At 31.5% G+C, this 19,393-nt stretch overlaps 1 protein-coding gene across 1 annotated transcript; it reads left to right on the forward strand.

Moving 5' to 3' along the window:
- The first annotated feature begins 7,531 nt into the window (after positions 1-7,531).
- On the forward strand, positions 7,532-11,515 carry LOC105131836 (G-type lectin S-receptor-like serine/threonine-protein kinase SD3-1). The gene is made up of 2 exons (XM_011035009.1): positions 7,532-8,450; positions 8,500-11,515. Exon 2 carries the CDS (start codon positions 8,551-8,553, stop codon positions 10,840-10,842), a length of 2,292 nt encoding a protein of 763 aa, XP_011033311.1. The 5' UTR covers positions 7,532-8,450; positions 8,500-8,550; the 3' UTR covers positions 10,843-11,515.
- Positions 11,516-19,393: the final 7,878 nt, after the last annotated feature.

The raw sequence follows: 19,393 nt of genomic DNA on the forward strand, positions 1-19,393 counted from the left end.
GTTTGGATTTATTTAAAAAATATTTAGATTATATAATATTAAAACCATGACTTATTATATTAACTCGAATTAACTCGCTAAATTCGTGATCCAGATCATAAACTTCACTAGATTTAATAATATTTTTTTAATTTAATCACATAATAAAAAAATATAAATCAATTTAAAATCAACTAAATATTGAAAAAAATATAAAAAAATAATAAAGAAAATTCAATAAAAACCTAACTTTCAATAATAAAATTACAAAAAAATTAAAAGAAAAAAAACAGTGCACAAGCATGAGCTTGAGTGTCCCACATGCCTAAACCTGTTTATTATTTTTTTTTTTCTAAAGGGAGTACATGCCATTTGCTCATATGTTTTTGAAGAAAAAAACTAGGTAATATATCGCTTGCTTTAGCTAACAATAGTTGCTTGTTGAAACCTGGAATCCAACTACCGCCGTGGTGGCCTGAAAAAGAAGTGGCTTTTAGGTTCAAAAATTTTATTTTTCGAGTTATTCTCACCTAAAAAACCTTAAAAAAATTCATAAATCACCTAATTATCATAAAATTACTAAAATAATCAAAATCAACCAAATAAAAAAAATTAAAACTGGATTTGAATTTTTTTTAGGGATATTTCAAGAAAAATTCTATCACCATCAAACTCTCCTCATTTGTTGAAACTTGTCGTTACAAAAAAAAAAAGAGTTTTATCATATAAAAAAAATTAATGAGTTTCTTTCTTTTCTCTCAAGTCAATGAACTTAAATGTAAATAATAATAATAATACAATTAAAACTAAAAAACCTATTCCCCCTAATTTTAGATAGGGAATGAGATTTCTTTTTGTTTTATGCTGTGGTTCTTTTTTATTGAATTTTGTCTCTCCTTAAAAAATATATACAAATTGATCATCTCCCGTTAGTGTTTGGTTAAATTAAACCACAGTTTTATTTTACATAGGTCCCACTAAAAAACTGTGGTTGGACCTCAGTTTTTGAAAAGCAATTTACAATTGCTTTTCCGTGTTCTCCTCTCTCTCACCGACACTGTAATTAACACAAAACTTTCTCAACCCCTTCTTCTGTCAAACGATGGCTTCTACCTGCACCAAATTCCCGTTAGCTCGTCTCCTCTGCTCCCTTCCCCTCTATTCCCAAATTACTGCCATTGATCTGGACTCCCATTTCCTAAATTTTTCCTTCCCTTCCGTTCCCTTCTCTCGTCTCAAACAGAGGCAATAATGGACCAAATGGGCAGCACGAAAAGGAGCAGAGTGGGAGCTTTCAGATGCCACTGCACTACCCAAGATACATCCAAGCCGACTATGAGACCATGCAAGAATGGAAACTTGATTGCCTGGTCAGGGCGTATGCGTTGCCCATCACTGGGATGTGGAAGAGAAAAGGAAGAATGGCAAGTGAGGTTTTGGCCTAGCGGTAGCAGAGACTTGTTCTTTTTCTCTATATCTGGGTTCGAACCTCATCATGTATGTCTGTCATTCCCGTAGTGCCTTACCTGTTCAGTGGGTCGTGGAGATTAGTCGTGATGCACGTAAGTTAATCCGGACACCCTCACATAAATAAAAAAAAAAAGAAAAAAGGAAGAATGCCATGTAAATAATAATAATAATACAATTAAAACTAAAAAACCTATTCCCCCTAATTTTAGATAGGGAATGAGATTTCTTTTTGTTTTATGCTGTGGTTCTTTTTTATTGAATTTTGTCTCTCCTTAAAAAATATATACAAATTGATCATCTCCCGTTAGTGTTTGGTTAAATTAAACCACAGTTTTATTTTACATAGGTCCCACTAAAAAACTGTGGTTGGACCTCAGTTTTTGAAAAGCAATTTACAATTGCTTTTCCGTGTTCTCCTCTCTCTCACCGACACTGTAATTAACACAAAACTTTCTCAACCCCTTCTTCTGTCAAACGATGGCTTCTACCTGCACCAAATTCCCGTTAGCTCGTCTCCTCTGCTCCCTTCCCCTCTATTCCCAAATTACTGCCATTGATCTGGACTCCCATTTCCTAAATTTTTCCTTCCCTTCCGTTCCCTTCTCTCGTCTCAAACAGAGGCAATAATGGACCAAATGGGCAGCACGAAAAGGAGCAGAGTGGGAGCTTTCAGATGCCACTGCACTACCCAAGATACATCCAAGCCGACTATGAGACCATGCAAGAATGGAAACTTGATTGCCTGGTCAGGGCGTATGCGTTGCCCATCACTGGGATGTGGAAGAGAAAAGGAAGAATGGCAAGTGAGGTTTTGGCCCTGACTTGTTCTTTTTTGTTCGAACCTCATCATGCATGCTTGTCATTTCCGCAATACCTTACTTGTTTAATGGGTCGTGGAGATTAGTCGTGGTGCACGTAAGTTAATCCAGACATCCTCACATAAATAAAAAAAAAGAAAAAGAAAAGGAAGAATGCCATGGGAGCTTTTCCTTGGTCCCGTTATATATCCTTAAAAGATGCAATTTTATCCTTTCTAGTAGCATTATTGGTTTGGCCTAATTAACCAAAATTTTATTAATTTTGATGCCAATCTGTCTAAGTTAAATACACAAGGGTAGGAGTACTACGAGCCACAAACACAAGGGGCAAATAGTTGATTGTTCCTACAATAAAGTAAGATAGCATCGATTATAAATATATAGATATATATCTTTTTAGATAATTTTATAATCAAATCTTATATAAAAAATATTTTAATTAAACATAAAAAAAAATTAATCATAATTTCATCAGTAGTTTTATCAAATATATTAAATTTTAAAATGAATATCGTAAAAATCATTTTCTATTAAACTGTTTTTTTTTAATTATAATTATAAAAACAATTACAATACCAAATAAAATAATATAAACAGTAAAAAAAAATTATGGTAGATTGTTATAGTTTTTTAGTCGGGTCATTTTAGTATATTTTGTAATTTAATGTAATTATATTTGTAATATAATAACAACAATAAATGTGGCGCCCAACCAAGAAGATCAATGTTTGCATAACTAAGAGACAGAAACATGTGCCCGTCAAAGAAGCCTTTTCCGATTGTTATGGACCACCCAACGGAGAATATATGCTGAAGTTGGGCAAAAAGTTGATTAAAAAGCAATTTTTAGGGTGGGTTTGTTTCTGTGTTAAAAAATATTTTATTATTTTATATTATTTTAATGTAAAAAATAATTAAAAAAATATTATTTTATTATATTTTTAAATAAAACAACACCTACAATTAAAAATATTATATTAATTTTTTTAAAATGCAGCAAATCCTTGTTACTTTTCCCTAGTCATAAATCATGAAACGGCTACAAAACAGGATTGAGGACATTGTTAGAAGAATCAACTCTGGAGTCTACTCAATTCAAAACTATGAATTTGTTTGCTTTGTTGTTTTTTGATTCATCTACAAGTTTGAACATTTTCTTTAAAAAAAGTGCATGAATCTTGTATTGTCCCATAGAGATTTATTTTTCAATCCCCGCATCCTCACTTCATTGCTTTCAAGATTTGAATAAGATACTGGTTAGCTATTTTACTCGAATAAATATGCGACCTTTCCATTACTTCTTTTTAATATTTTTTATATAATTTAAAATATATGAAATAAATTGAGAATTATGCATATACTAAAATAAATTCTATTCAATTAAAACATACAAATATTAAAACACTCTTTCAAAAAAACAAATGGGTATAAAATAATTAAAAAATGATTGTTATTTAAAATATGCTAGATAAGCAGAGAGAGGATATATTAATTTAAATATAAATTTAAAAATTATTTTGAAAAAATACATATAAAAAAAGTATTAACTAAAAAATTGATTTTTCAACTCATTTTGATTTAAAAGACCTAGACAATATTTTAGATGACCTGATAAACCCATTCTTGCCCTAAAACAATTCAAAAAATCTAAATCAAAAAATTTACTGAGCTTGAATATGTTTTTCTAAGAAATTTAAAGGTAAAAAAAAATTTAATATAAACTTGTTTTTATTAAATAAAATAATTTAACACTAATATTAATTGTTTTTGTGATTAGAATTGGTGCAATGAAAACTCTATTCTTTAACATAAGATATCAACTTTTTTTTCTCATTTCTTTAATAATTAAAAAATAAAGTTTAAGATTAAAATTGATTTTACTCTTAAATTCTTGAAACTAAATATTTATAATTCGAAAAGTATACATTAAGTATTTTATCTAAACTTTGTTAAAGCTATCCATTTCCTTTATATTTTTCATTTTGATCCCTCGTTTTTTAATCTCATATTTCCCTAATAAATTTGACTATAATTTTGCCCAATAAAAATCAAATTAAAAAGATAATAAAAAAATTACTATAAACATTCCATCCACGTTACTATATGAAGGAATCCACATTGAATTCCCGTGCATTTTAGATTTATAGATAATAGTTAATTATTGTAATATTTTAAACGTTGAAATATTTTGGTTTCGATAGTAAATATGAAGGTAGCAAATATTTATTTTTTCTCCGCATACCACACCATACACCATAAAAAAAAAAGAAAAAAAAAAGAGGACTTTCCACCTCTACAATTCATTAAATAATTTTGAGTAGCTCAACTGCTCCCCTTTATCGGCAAGATTTATACTGTAAGTGGAGAAAAAACGAACAACCTCTTCATTTTTAATTGACGAATTTATGTACGAACTTAATAATAATACAACTAAAAGAACCGGGTCGGTATCGCTTTTGATATGAACAGTTAGGATGCTCCCCGTCTTTCTCTTTCTTTCTTCTTCTTTTTTCATTTTCTGTTTTTAGATTTTTCATTTAATATTTTTATGAAATAAATTTTAAATTTTTTTCTTTTCATTTTCTGTTTTTAGATTTTTTATTTAATATTTTTATGAAATAAATTTTAAAATTATAGTATAAAGACAAAATTAAAATAAAAAAATCATATTGTAAAACAAGAAAAAAATACATGGTCAATCCTTTTTTTTTTAAAAATTTCAATGTTAATCTAAAAGTTCATTATGTTTATTTTTTGGTTTTCAAGTTTAAAAGAAATGTTAAAAACAAAACAGTGAAAGAAGAAGAGTTTTTGGTTAGTCATATTTTAACCACAAAAAATAATAATCTTCATGTCTGGAAAAGTAATCAAGTTTCATTTTTTTTTTTACTTGACTGATTTTTTTTTTTTTGGAATGATTTAAGAGTGTTTTGAGATTGATAAATTGTTTTTTAAGATTTATATTGTTTTTTGGAGATAATTTCAAATACAAACAAGCTGAAAATTATATTTTTGATAATTTCTAAACACCAGATGTGATAAAAATAACCAATTAATAACATGTTATTTACTTGATAAATAATTAGTCAACTGCTTAAAAATAAACAGATAAGTATATGAGGAGACAACAAGTTTTTTATCTTTTTGAAAAAAAAAAATCTAGACACAGGTTTGGGCTTCTAGACCCAAACATGTCAAAGCTTTTTTATTAAGGCTAAATGAGTGGGCTTGGCCTTATACACTTTACCTCTATCCCTTTTTGATTTTTATGCCTTGTTACTTATAAGAGATTAGTTTGACATGAATCAATTTTTTTTTCCTTTCATATTCTATGTAAGTTAGCTGTATTTATATGATTTTTTTTAAATAACAATTATTTAACATTAATAACAACATTAACCGCAAGGCTAAAATAAAAAGATTTAAAATAAAAAGGATAGTGGGTATACAATATTTATGTATGTATCTATTTTTTATTTATATTATAAAAATTAACTTTTCATTTTAATATTTAATTAGTTTCAACACTTTTTTTTAATTTATAAGTTTGTATATTTTTTATTTTGTTTTATAAAACACAAACATCCTTTTGTTTTTCAATTAGAAGAAAAATTATAATAAGTGAAAACAGGTCCATAATATAATTATTTCTTTTATATTAGAAATTGACTTGAATTGCAACCCGTAGTGCAAAGAACATGTTGTTGATGTATTTAAATTAAAAAAATTATAATATTTTAAATATTATTTACAATAGTAATACTTTAAATTAACTTGAAATTTTATCTAGCACAGGAGGTAAAACTAATATGTTAGTACGGAAATTGACAGTATTTAGAAACAGTAGATATAGTTGAAATCAAATGCGTGCAGTTGCTGTTGTCGTTCTTCTTGATTTTTAGTGTTTGAACAGCTCCCACGCATCATAATTAATTTTATAAATTTAAAAATTAATGATTGACTTTTAGTAATTATTATATATACAACTAAAAACTCGAATGTAAAACCATTAAAAAAATAAATTTTTTAATTTTAAATTTTTATCACTTAATCATTATTATTATTATCCTTCTTATTATTACTGTTGCTATTACAAGTTTCCACATCCTTGAAGAATGAGGAGACGATGAGCCACTGGACTCAAATAATGTAACATAAGCTGTCAAAGGTTACTGCCCAAAGATGACTTCCATTAGGGACATGAAAATTTATTGTCCCTAAACATTGCGGCTTGGATTTAAAAAAAAAATTAAAAAAATTAAAATAATAATTTAATATTATTATTAAATTTGATCTAATAAATTAATTTTAAAATCTTTCAATCTAATTTTTTATTTAGTTCTAATCTAAATTTGATTTACATGAAAGTTATCTTGACATAATCTAATTAACTTGATAAATTCAAAAAATAAACTAGATAATCATTAAAAATATAGTTTGACTAGATAATAAATTCAAGATAATAACTTTTTTATTTTAATAATGAAATGAAGATATATTAAAATGTTTCCGAGTGTTGTGCTAAACCAATAACCTTGATTATGAACTCTATCATATTTAACAAATTTTTTTAACAATATTTTATTTAATGATACGAAATAAAAAATAAACATTTATAGAGAATTAATTAAATATTAAGATTTTTTTTAGATATTAATAACTTTATAAAAAAATTTAAAATAAATTATAAAGATCAATTTCAAATCAATAAAATATTGCAAAATAAAAATAAAAATAAAAATAAAAAACTTGAAAGATAGAGTTTAAAAAAATTAAAAAAAGGGGTAGCCTAGGGTTTTACCCCAATTTTTTTAGTAGAGTAAATTTAATATTAAATGTTGAAAAAAAATTAAACTCATGAGATGATAAATAACCTAATAGAGAAAAAAAAATAAAAAATACAATTTTTTAAAAAACTTAAAAGATAAAAAATAAAAAAAATACAAAAAAAAATTAACGTGACTACAAGAATTTAGCCACTTTTGACATTTTTGTTAATGTTAGTTTTGCATGTTAAAAACATGAGAAAGAAATATTTTAAAGGTACCTCACATTAGTTTTAATTAAGAATATATCTTTTAAAACTATAATTAAAAATATTTTTTAAATTATAACTATAAAATTTTTCACAAAATCAAATATATACTGATATTCTACTATTAATAAAATTAAATAGAAGCATAATATGTTTTAAAAATACAAAAAAATAGATCCAAATTTAAGTAGTAAAAGCCGAAGGCAATATCCAAATACATATCCTTGCTTTCACACGCTTCCATTTCCCTTCCCTCCTCTTCAAAACCTCCCTCTTCTCAGGCCAATCTTGTCACAGATTTCTCAGGCCAAATTGTCATTTCAAGGGAAAGAAAAATAAGTACTACCGTATTTTTTATTTCCTGGAATCTTTCCTATTGGAAAGTTTCTTTTCAGATCCTTGGCTTGTACTTTTTTTCTAAAATATGGCTAGAAATCCTCTCCATTTTACTCCGTCCCAATCTGTGGTTTCTCTTACTTTCTACCTTTCTGGTTTTTTCTAATTTTTGAGCTCTAGATATTCAAAACTGGGTTCTTTTCATACCATTATCCAGACCCTACTCCTTTTTTTCAAAGCCCTGAAAGTAATTGCATTGCGAGGAAGTTGTAGCTCATTGGCCTAATTTTGGGTCCCGTTTGTTGTCCCTGTTAAAGTTTCAATATTCAACTCCCATTTTTCTATTTCCCCATGCCATCAAAATTTTATTTTTGATTAGGTCATTAGCTGCTATATTCCTCAATCTCGTGTCCCTACTTCCTAGTCAAATATTAGATGATCCCGTTTTGATTTTCATTTGTACCCTGGTCTAAAAGGGAGATTGATCTTCCTGCGGTGGTCAAGGTGGTGCACACACTGGCTTCTTGATTTTTAATCAGTTTTCCTGCCCATTTAAAGTACCGAAGTCCCATTCTTTAGACCCTTCTTGAATTTGTAGTTGCTCCATTGTCATTGTTTTCTGCTTGATTAAGCATACAATCCTTGAAATTCTTGGATTTAGTCGTGTTTTTGCCTAATAATCGTTGACATGTGATTTATTGGCTTTAATTTTTGTGTCAATGATCATCTTGAATCTCTCCTGTTTCGTAAGCTTCATTGTGTTTAAGCTGTCTACTTTTTTTACTACATGCTGCTGTGCCTCCGATGCGTAAATTGAGGTTCAGTGAATTTCGTCTCTCCTGCTTGTTTAGAGGCTTCTAAGTAGTCACTGAATTTGCTGCTTGTTTTCTTGCATATCTAAGCATTTCAAGTATGCTTAAGCAGGGCAATTTCTTGTTCAGTTCACCTTTCCTTCTATGTGTCTTCTTTTGGTTCTTTCTCATTCATATTGTTGTTTCACATATTCCCTTGGGGTCAAAGCTTTCTGTAGAGGAAAATAACTTGTGGGTTTCCTCCAGTAGTGATTTTGCTGTTGGATTCGTTAACCATTCTGAACAGCCTAATCAGTATGGTGTAGGGATACGTTTCAATTCAAAATCTATTCCTTTCCCCAAGCAAACTGTGGTCTGGGTTGCTGGAGCTGATGTCACTGTGAGTAACAAGTCCTTTTTCCAGCTTTCTCAAAACGGCGAGCTGGTATTGGTAGATTCTTTGAGGGGCGTTGCTGTGTGGACCAGCAACACGAGCCAATTAGCTGTTGCTTCGGCTCTTCTTCGTAATGATGGCAATCTTGTTCTATTGAATAGAAAGAAGGATGTTGTTTGGCAAAGTTTTGATAATCCATCCGACACACTTCTTCCAGGCCAGAATTTACCTGTTCATAAAACCCTTAGAGCTGCAAGCAGAAATTCTGTTTCAAGTTATTACAGTCTTCATATGAATGCTTCAGGCCAGTTACAGCTGAAGTGGGAAAGCGATGTTATTTACTGGTCCAGAGGAAATCCTTCTAGTTTGAATCTTGGCGTCGTCCTTACCTCCGGTGGAGTCCTGCAACTTGTGGACCACAATCTGAATCCTGTTTGGTCTGTTTTTGGGGAAGACCACAAAGACATTGTAAAATTTCGGTTACTTAAATTAGACATTGATGGTAATCTGCGGATATACTCATGGGTAGAAGCTACAGGGTCATGGAGATCAGTTTGGCAAGCCGTTGAAAATCAATGCAATGTTTTTGCAACCTGTGGCGGGCATGGCATCTGTGTTTTCAATACATTAGGATCTCCCGAATGCCGATGCCCTTTCAAGACAACATCTTCATCCAACTTGAAATGTTTTTCACTGAATTGTGATTCTAATCACAGTATGGATACTTATGAGCACACTTTTCTGTATGGGATTTATCCACCAAATGAATCAATCACCATTACTAGTTTACAGCAATGTAAAGAGTTGTGCATACAGGACCCGGCTTGTACAGCTGCAACCTTCACAAATGACGGAACTGCCCAGTGCCGAATGAAGACAAGCCCATACTTCTCTGGGCATCAAAACCCCTCTTTAAGTTCGATATCTTTTGTTAAGACATGCTCGGACCCCATAGCTGCTAATCCCCATAATTCAAGTTCTTCTCCATTACTATCTCCAGTCAAACGGTCTCATGGGTTGTGCCTTTCTTGTCAAATTGGTGGAGCAGCCTCAGGCACATTACTTTTATTTGTTGTTGTTCAGTTAGGGATTGGCTACTTCATCTATAGAAGAAGAAATCGGATTTTGAGGGAAGCTGCTTTAGCTTACACAGGCCGTAACTCTAAGGGTGTGATGATGTTACCATTTACAGAAATCAAGGACATCACTGGGAATTTCAAGCACCAGATAGGGCCAGGTATGTATAGAGGTGCGCTTTCAAACCAACAGCCAGTAGCAGTCAAAGACCTTGACGAAACCATTGAAGAAAGGAAGTTTCGAGCTGCTGTATCGAAGATAGGAAGTATACATCACAAAAACCTGGTGAAGCTGAATGGCTATTGCTGTGAGTTAGGTCATAGATATCTGGTCTACGAATATGTCAAAAATGGTTCTCTGGACAAATGTATCGAAGATGATGAGTTGAATCAAAGACTGACTTGGAGAAGGAGAGTTGACATATGCTTAACTGTGGCAAGGGCTATTTGTTATTTGCACGCAGGATGTAGGGAGTTTATAAGCCATGGAAATTTGAAATGTTCAAACATAGTCCTGGATAAAAATTACGAGGCCAAGGTGAGTGAATACGGGTTGGAAATTGTTCGTCCTGAGGAATCATACGGTGGAGAGAAAGATGTGGCGGATTTTGGCAAGATGGTGCTGATAGTGATAACCGGGCGTCCAGAAATCAAGGATCTTTGGGAGTGGACCTATGAGGAATGGATCCAGGGGCACCCAGAGAGGGTGATTGATAAAAGAGTTGATGATGGCGTGGATTTAAAGGAGCTAGAGAGAGTGTTACGAATTGCATTCTGGTGCCTTCAATCAGATGAACAGATGAGACCTTCAATGAGTGAGGTAGTGAAGGTATTGGAAGGATCATTAACAGTTGATCCCCCACGACCTCCTTTCAGTCAAAGGTCATCAGAAGAAGAGTCCCTGGAGTCAAGCTCCAAACCTCGAAGTCCAATGGAACCATGACGATCAGTTAGTTTATCAGCTTTCCCACTATGGTCTGTATGTTAGAACTAACACTGCTTGGTGGTTAAATTCAGCACCTGCTTTGATATGCTCATGCCATTTTTCCATCAACTGCTTGAGTATATGAACTACTGTAAGAAGAAGAAGTTCCGTTTAGTCTTAGCTTGAAATCAAAATGCAACTTCATACGCATTTTGGGATGCCATATTTGCAAGATAAATGGTGGTTCTAATGCGATTGATGCATAGCCTCAAGCTTTTTGGGGGGGGCTTACTCATCGTTCTCTTCTCTGATATGGAATGCCAGAACAGTCAACCACTAGGGTTGTAAACGTATGAAACCTGCGACTTCTTTGGCAACTTCTCCTCAAGGCACGTGGCCTGAAACCAGTAAACCAGTGCCTAATTCAAGCACCTTTTTACCAACAATTGCCTGCTCTCGTTTTTGGAGGGAAGCATGTGGAAGGGCTTGAAGCTTGACGGTCCAAGAAACTTTATGTTGATTGCTGGCCCATTTTAGGTTTGTTTGCAATATCAAAGCTCTATTGTCATAATGAGTGGGCCTTGTTACCAGTATTCAAGTAGACCTTTACCTAAATTCTAGGTTTGTTAGGAACAGCCTAATTAATTATTTAGTTGTCTTTTTGGAGGAAAATAATTGCATTATTATTATTCTTTATTTGTTTAATCTTCTTTCCCTTCCGTCTTCAAGGCCCTTTTATCCAGCAAGGCAGCGACTGCAATAGGTTTCAACTTTCAACTACACTTACACCTCGTCGCAAGTAGGATAAAAAAAATTATATTTAATGGATGCAAGTATATTTAAGAAAAAAAAGAAGAATAATTAATATTAAATAATAAAAAACAATGACAGCCCATGTTTACCTCCATTAAGCTTATAAACCAAGCTTATAAACCGAGTTAACCTCCATTAAGTTTATAAACCGAGTTATTGAAGTAAAAATAACAATTTTATTTTTAAACTCAAACTTATTTTTCAATTAATTAAATAAAAAACAATAAAATTTATTTTTATATAAAAAATCAATATTAATCAATAAAATTAAAAATAAAAAAATAAAAAAATATAGACTTTAGACCAGAGCCAATTAAATGAAAACATTAGAAAAAATATGAAGTTTATATTTTAATAAATCAAAAGTCAAAGAATAAAATTGAAAAACAAATTTAATTATAAAAAAATAAAAAATAATAATTAAAAAAATAATATTTAAATTTAAAAACAAAATAGAGGATAGATAATTTTGGATTAAAAGGCTAAATCGAAAAAAAAACTTATATCACAAAAAAATTAAAGAATAAACCATAAAAAACAGAGAAATGAGCTTTAATTTAAAATAGTTAACAAAATTAAAACTTTAATTAAAAAATAAATTTAAAAACAATTAAAAATTCACAGAAAAAGATAATAAAGAAACCGAAGAAAGAAAATCAGATTGTTGCATTTTGCTTGAAAAGAATTAAAATATTAAATACTCATGTACGAGTAAATTTGCAGAGAAGATTAGCCTTCTCGCTCCACAGACATATGCACCATTGCGAGTACCATTTCCTCTCCAAAGCATAATTATAGATCGATGCTTTATTTAGTAACTCGGCGGAAAAAGGAAAAGGGCTTCTTGTATGCTTGCCCCCATGCTGAGTTGGGCACAAAGGGAATAACAATAATCTCAAGCACCTCCCTGTGCCCCACATCATATAATACCGTTTGATTCTTTACTGATAAAGCCTTATCTCTTGTATTGAAAAGTGGTAAGCCTTTATATTAAGAAAAATATATCTTACTGATTCTCCTTCGCTATAACTTCTTGGTATGCAGTGAAAGTGTCTACAAGCTGGAGAACATATATCCAGGAAACAGATAGGAATCTGCAAATTTTTTTATTTAAGCTGTGCTGAGTTATTTCCTACTCCCAGAGAGTGTCCAATCCTAACTGGATTTGGTACAGGTTTGAATGAATTTCTTCTTCAAGTGGTAGTAGTTAGTGTTTGCTGCTGTAATGTTATTTTGGATTTACTTGATCCAGGTCAGAAACTTTTGAAGTTTTCAAATGGTTATTAAATAGTGTTTTGGAATGTTTCTGTTGCTGTCTTGCAAGTCATGAATGCCTTTCAGGTGAGAGGCACTGTTAGCTAGTCAGTGTCTCTTTCTTAAACTTCATCAGCTGTAACTTTCACAAAGCCAAAGGGAAGTCTTATCAATCTATTACATCCACCTGAAAAGAGCATCTATAGCTAGCTGCTACATCAATTTCAGCCCTTCCTATTAGAATTCATTTAGCAGTCCAAGCTTATTGATCAAGCCCTCACATGGCTCCATCAAATACAAGAAGATCGACAAGATGCAAGAGGCAACAAATTGTCCCAAATTGCGGAGAACCATCGAGGGATCTGCCTTGCAGTCACAGCACTACTTCTACCAGCTCCAAAGAGTCATGCACTGTCAACATTAATGACCAAGAAGGTGATAAGGACATCGTTGGCTGTTCTACACCAAAGGCTCAAAGATTCAAAATACCTGAGATCTTATCTTGTCCACCAGCTCCAATGAAGAGAAGGGTAACTACAAAGTGCTCGTCAAAGAAATCTCCCATAGTCTTTTTCGCTCCTCCAGATATAGAGCTTTTCTTCTTCTTTGCATTTCATGATAATATCCCAGCTTAACTGATGTGCTTATACTGGTTCTATGGATGACTTCTATGTACTAATATTTGCAACTTAATGATGGCCATTAAAGTGTGCAATTAGTAATTAGGGCTTGAAGATTGAGCAATCAACCTTGATTGCAGATTTGTGCTAGTTAATTATTTCAGTAGGGTTTGTATTTTATGGATGTATGTGCCTATAAATGCTGAATCTTCAATTTCATTCTCTTTTTTCCCCCTTATACGCCTTTTAATTTGTTAAAACTATCTTGTGGATTAATTTTGTTAATTTCTAGATAATTACTTTTAAGACGTGAGATATACAAGATCAGGGCTGCGGATTGAGTAAAACATACAGTGCTTAATTCCTAACTCCATTAGAAGCCTTTACAGAACTGTGATTTCTTTTTTTTGTTTTCATGTGAATATTACTTTGTAGAGGGAAAGAAAAGAAAAACAAGAAAAGCTTCTTTTTAGAGTGACTTCGATGATTGAGTATTATTCTTTTGCTTTTTCCTGTTGAGCTTTTTGCTACCTTCGACAGTATATAATCTTAGTAATCTTGGCATCTTCATCTAATATTCACACTGTTTCTCTCAGTCTTCATTCTCATGTTAACATGTAAACATGCAATTTTCTTGCTGTGCTAGCTTCTGCACCATAACTTGATCGTCACACTATGGTTTGGCGCTTGACTCGCAACGACCTGCCTAAATAAATTAATTAGAAATGTATCTCAACGTCATAAATTTATTTTATATATATAAAGGATTTAAATGTATTCTCTTGGGAGAATTTTATATGAACAGTGAAACTTTTTTTTTTAAAAAAATTTAAATTCAGCCTCTTTTTTCCCCATTTCCCTCTATGTTTTATTTTAATTTTGTTTTTCTTCTTAATTTCATTTTTAAGCTTTTTTAATAGTTGTGTGGATTGTTTTGGGCCAACTAAATTGACTAAATCACATCAAAAAAACTTCAACATAATTTAATCATAAATCCTTGCCAAGTAAGAAATTGGGTTAAGAGTTTTTTTTTCCCTGTAAATCTCATTATTTTTTTTTCAATTTTTTTCTTAGATATTTTTTTACCTGTCAACCATGTTATTTTTGAATTGAAGAAGTTGACTAAGTCAAATCAATACAACTCCCACATGATTTCAACTAGATAAAAAATTAAGTTAGGAGGTTTTTTATATCAATTTTATCATTAAAATTTTATAGCATAAAAAAGATATTTAGATGATTATAGTGTTTTTAAAAAAGAAAGATAAGTTGAGATTTAGGTCAATGATTTAATTCAATTCAATAGCCTTGATTAATTTAATAATATAATAAAAAATACATAACAATAACATATAAATCAACCAATACAAATTAGTATGAGTTAACCTAGGTTATCTCGTAAACTCTATGAATCAACACCTAAAATTAGGATAACCCTATAGAGTGATAGAATTGCAAAAATTGATTTTTAAAAAGGATTTTAAAGAAAAATAACTAAGTCAATCCACACAATCTTTCAAACTCATAATTTAAGTTTTAAAGCTAAAATTATCTCATAGAAAGTAAACTCGAAAAAATAACAAAGCTAATTTTTTTATTAACAAAATCTCAATAAATAAAATACCAAGGAATGAAATTAGAAAAAGAAGAAGAAAGTTTAAATTTAAAAAAGATTTTAAAAAATAAATAGCAATTAGAAGAATAATAACTAGATTTGATATAAAAATAATATAACATAAGATATGAAGAGATGCAATTGAAAAATAAATAGCAATTAAAAAAATAACAAATAGATTTAATATAAAAATAAAATAATATAAAATAAAATATTAAGTGATGCAATTGAAAAACAAATTCAATTAAGAAAATGATTTTAAAAAATAAGGATTATATTTAATATATAAACAAATCAATGAAGGATGAAATTGAAAGAAAATTTGAATTCTATAAATTATTTAAAATAAAAAAATAAAAATAAAAAAATCAAATATGAAGAAAAAATAAATTAAAGGGTTACTTTAAAAAAACCACATAATTAAATGTAAAAATTAAAAAGAAAAAAAAATCATTAATACTAAATTAAAGGTCTATCAATTACACGGACAGCTCAAGAATAGAGGGGCCACCATGAAAATTCAAAGGTTAACGTAGAAGCCAATACTTGATGGTTGAAAGATGTCTGTGTTGTCCATAGAGCACAAAAGAAGTCGGAAACATATCATCCATTTTTTAATATAAATAACATTTCATACCTACTAAAACACCAAATTGCCCTTGGTACAACTCAATAATAACAAAAAAAAAAAAAACCGACAGTGAAAGACTAAAAAACCCCTGGATACAACCATAATAAAAATAATAAAAATGCCACAAACACAAGTTAAAAATAAATTGAATTCAATGATAATGGAATTATTTTACCATGCTAATAAAAAAAATATGAAATAACCACATTTTAGTATATTTTTGATTTATATAGTATGTTAGTCATTTTATTATGTGAAAAACAATAAAAATACTTTATTATCCCCTTTGCCCAGGTTAGTTTTTTTTTTTTTTAAGAATGATAAAATTACGATTCTGTTGTTATAATCTATAGTGCCATTGAGAATGAGACAAGAGTTACAGTAAATATTCTACAGTAAACCGTCTTTAATAAAGGTTGAATTGTCATGAATAAGATGCGTTAAGTTAAAAAGAAAATTATAGCCAAGTAGCTTAGTGGTTTAGAAGCTACTCGTCTTTTTTTAAATTTCGGTTTGAATCTTAATAATATGGTGGGGTTAACAAATGGTTTTTTTTTTGTTTTTATTGGCTCCTTTATAGTATGTTTGTCACCCTCGCGATAACTTACCTATTTATTAGAATTATAGGATGTTTAATGGGCCATAAGATTAATCGTAATACGTACAAACTAGTCTGAACACCTATATTAATAAAAAAAAAAATTATAATAATATCGTTCTAAGAAAAAATCAAGTTTTTTTTAACTGAATTCAGCCTGTAGCTCAGTGGTAGAGTAGCTGCTCGTTTTCTTTTAAATTTCGGTTTAAGTCCTATAGTGGAGTTGACGAATGGTTTTTTTTTTTTTGTCTTTATTGGCTTCTCTATATGTAGTATGCCTGTCATCCCCATGGTGCCTTACCTATTTATTGGGATTATAGGATATTTAATAGGCCGTGAGATTAATCATAATGTATGCAAATTAGTCCGGACACCTACATTAATAAAAAAATAAATTATAATAATATAGAAAAAATCAAGTTTTTTTTAACTGAATTATGCGGTCCATACTTCAAGTTAGCTGATCTACTCATCAAGTAAAGTCAGGGCGGCAATCATGAAGGCTCTCCCAGAAAGCAGTCATCGTATCAGAGCCTGAGCGTATTTGATTTGTTGCTTGGTGGGTTGGATAATGGCGTCAGGTGGAGGTGGAACCCTACCACAGCATCTTCCTAGCTCATAGAGTGTGCGGTGCTGGATGGCGTATCATTTCTTGTACAGGACACACACGTGAAGCGAATCTCCTCCATGTTTTCTCGTGAATTTATTTCCCCGAGAAAATGGAGTCCTGGCTAGGTAATTTTTTCCACACGGGTCCCATATTGGGCCAAGTTATTGGGCTTTGTTGGTTAGAATTTGGGGGTTGTCTTCTCGAACAATTCTAGTTGTCATTCTAGATACCTTCACACTGTAAAAGAAGCCCAACTTCTTTGTTTTTTTTTTTTTTTAACTATAACTTAAAGAAAGCCCAACTTCTTTGTTTTGTTTTTTTTTTTTTTAACTATAACTTAAAATTTTATATTTTAATAGTGGTTATTAATGTAATAATGTAAGAACAATCTTTGTCACATTGCATTTGTGAGAGTGTGCATGACAACATATCCAATCATATAAGAGTGTTTTACAAACTACCGCATCTTCATTTTGGGTGAGATATTCTACTATCTTACAAGAATGGAAATGATCTCCTGGAATCAATTAAATAGTATAATCAAGGTTTAATGCTTCTAACAATGGTAAGGCTACATTATCATCAAGATAATCTGTAATTGAATAAATTAGTTTTAACAGAATCTGCAATTATGTCTTGGTGGTTGCTACTACTCTTCTTGTTTGAAGATTATGAATAAAAAAAAACAATAATTAAGAAAGATAACAACCATAGGAAAATCATGTGTAGATTTTTGGTAAGATTGGGACGAATTATGACATCTAACAAAAGAATATCGGGAGTGGGAGACAAACAACCTTTATGAGTGATAGGTAACAATAGAGTTCATACCATCATATGATTTTGCGCGATCCAAAATAGAGGGATCATTGGACATATGAGCTGAAGCACCTGTATCTAGGAACTAATCAGCTCCGGTCGAGTCATGAAGTGAGCAATAATTGACAGCCTCAACGGTATGAGCGGCTAAAACACGGGAATAACATTGAGGACACTGGTCTGCAAAGTGTCCATCAACGCGACAGATCTGACAGCGTGGACGGCGACATGCTTGGTTATAGTTGCGTCCCTGATTGCATGCTGATGACGGGAGAACTGTCCAGAGGTGCGAGGTTGCTGTCCAGGATTGGTCCTCCACCGGGGTTGATTCCTCTGCTGCCAGTTGCGACTTGTGACAGTGAAGGCAGCAACGGCAGTAGGTGACGCAACAGGTTCAAGTGATCTTTAGAATAATTCAAAGCTTTCGGCTCTGGAGAAAAGGTCAGCAAATGATGGCGGCAGAGTGAGGGCCATCCGGGCAGAAGAGAAACTTGAAAATTCAGTACCAAGTCCTCAAAGAAACCAGAGTTCTTTGTCGGTATTGTCAACTAGACATCCAATGTCGTGTAGCTGGTCGCAGAATCCCTTGAAGACACGAGCAAAGTCTGTGACAGACCTGGTGGCTCTCTTCATCGACTGCTATTCATCCTTGAGGTGGATCTCTCGTGTCTTAGACTTATGATTAAAGGTTGCTTCCAAAGCAAGCCAGACGTCATGGGCGGTGAAGAGTCCAACAATTTCAGCCAATGCTTCTCCAGTTAGGGAGGATCGGAGGAGGCAAAACAAGTGTTGATTAGCTTCTTTCCAAGACAAATATTTGTCACTTGGTGTGTGAGAGTTGAGAGAATCAAATTTGGATGTGGAACAATGGAACCATCAATATGACCGGCAAAGTCTTGGCTCTCAATGAAGGGAAGGATCTGACTCTGATAAATGAGGTGATTAGCAGAAGATAATTTGACAGTGATCATATGAATAAGGGTGATGAAGGGCAGAGGGGCAGAAGGGTTTTCTGTGGCCATTGGAGAGAAGATGAAAGGATTGAAGGGAGGTTAATCCAGAAGCTCTGATCCCATCAGAGTATTTTACAAAACACCACACCTTCAATGTGGATGAGATATTTTATTTATAGTTGCAGAATTACATGTGATCTTTACAAGAATGGAAATGATTTCATAAAATCAATGACATAGCCATAATGAAGGATCAATTCTTTCAACAATGGTGCGTAAGGCTACATTATCATAAAAATAAACTGCAATTGAATCAATTAGCTTGAAAGAACCTGCAATTATATCTTTGACTGATTTCTTAACATCAACATCCTTTAATAATAAGAAAACATAACCTTGAAGGAACAAAAAATAAAGGAAATAAAGCATAATGACTAAAGGGTGAATCATGAAAAATACAAGGGACTGAAGAGGGAAAAAAACCCTCAATAGTGAAGTGACTAGTCATATACAAGGAGATGAATGTGCCAAATAGTGAAAGTCCACATTGTTTTAGTTTAGTTTTTAATTTAATTTTAATTTTAGAATATTAAAATAAAATAAAAACAATAAAAACTGAGAAATGGTTAGAAGAGTCAAGCCCAAGCAAGCTTGAA

The sequence above is a fragment of the Populus euphratica genome, unplaced genomic scaffold (assembly GCF_000495115.2).
Source record: "Populus euphratica unplaced genomic scaffold, PopEup_1.0 scaffold101.1, whole genome shotgun sequence".
Classification (NCBI taxonomy): Eukaryota; Viridiplantae; Streptophyta; class Magnoliopsida; order Malpighiales; family Salicaceae; genus Populus; species Populus euphratica.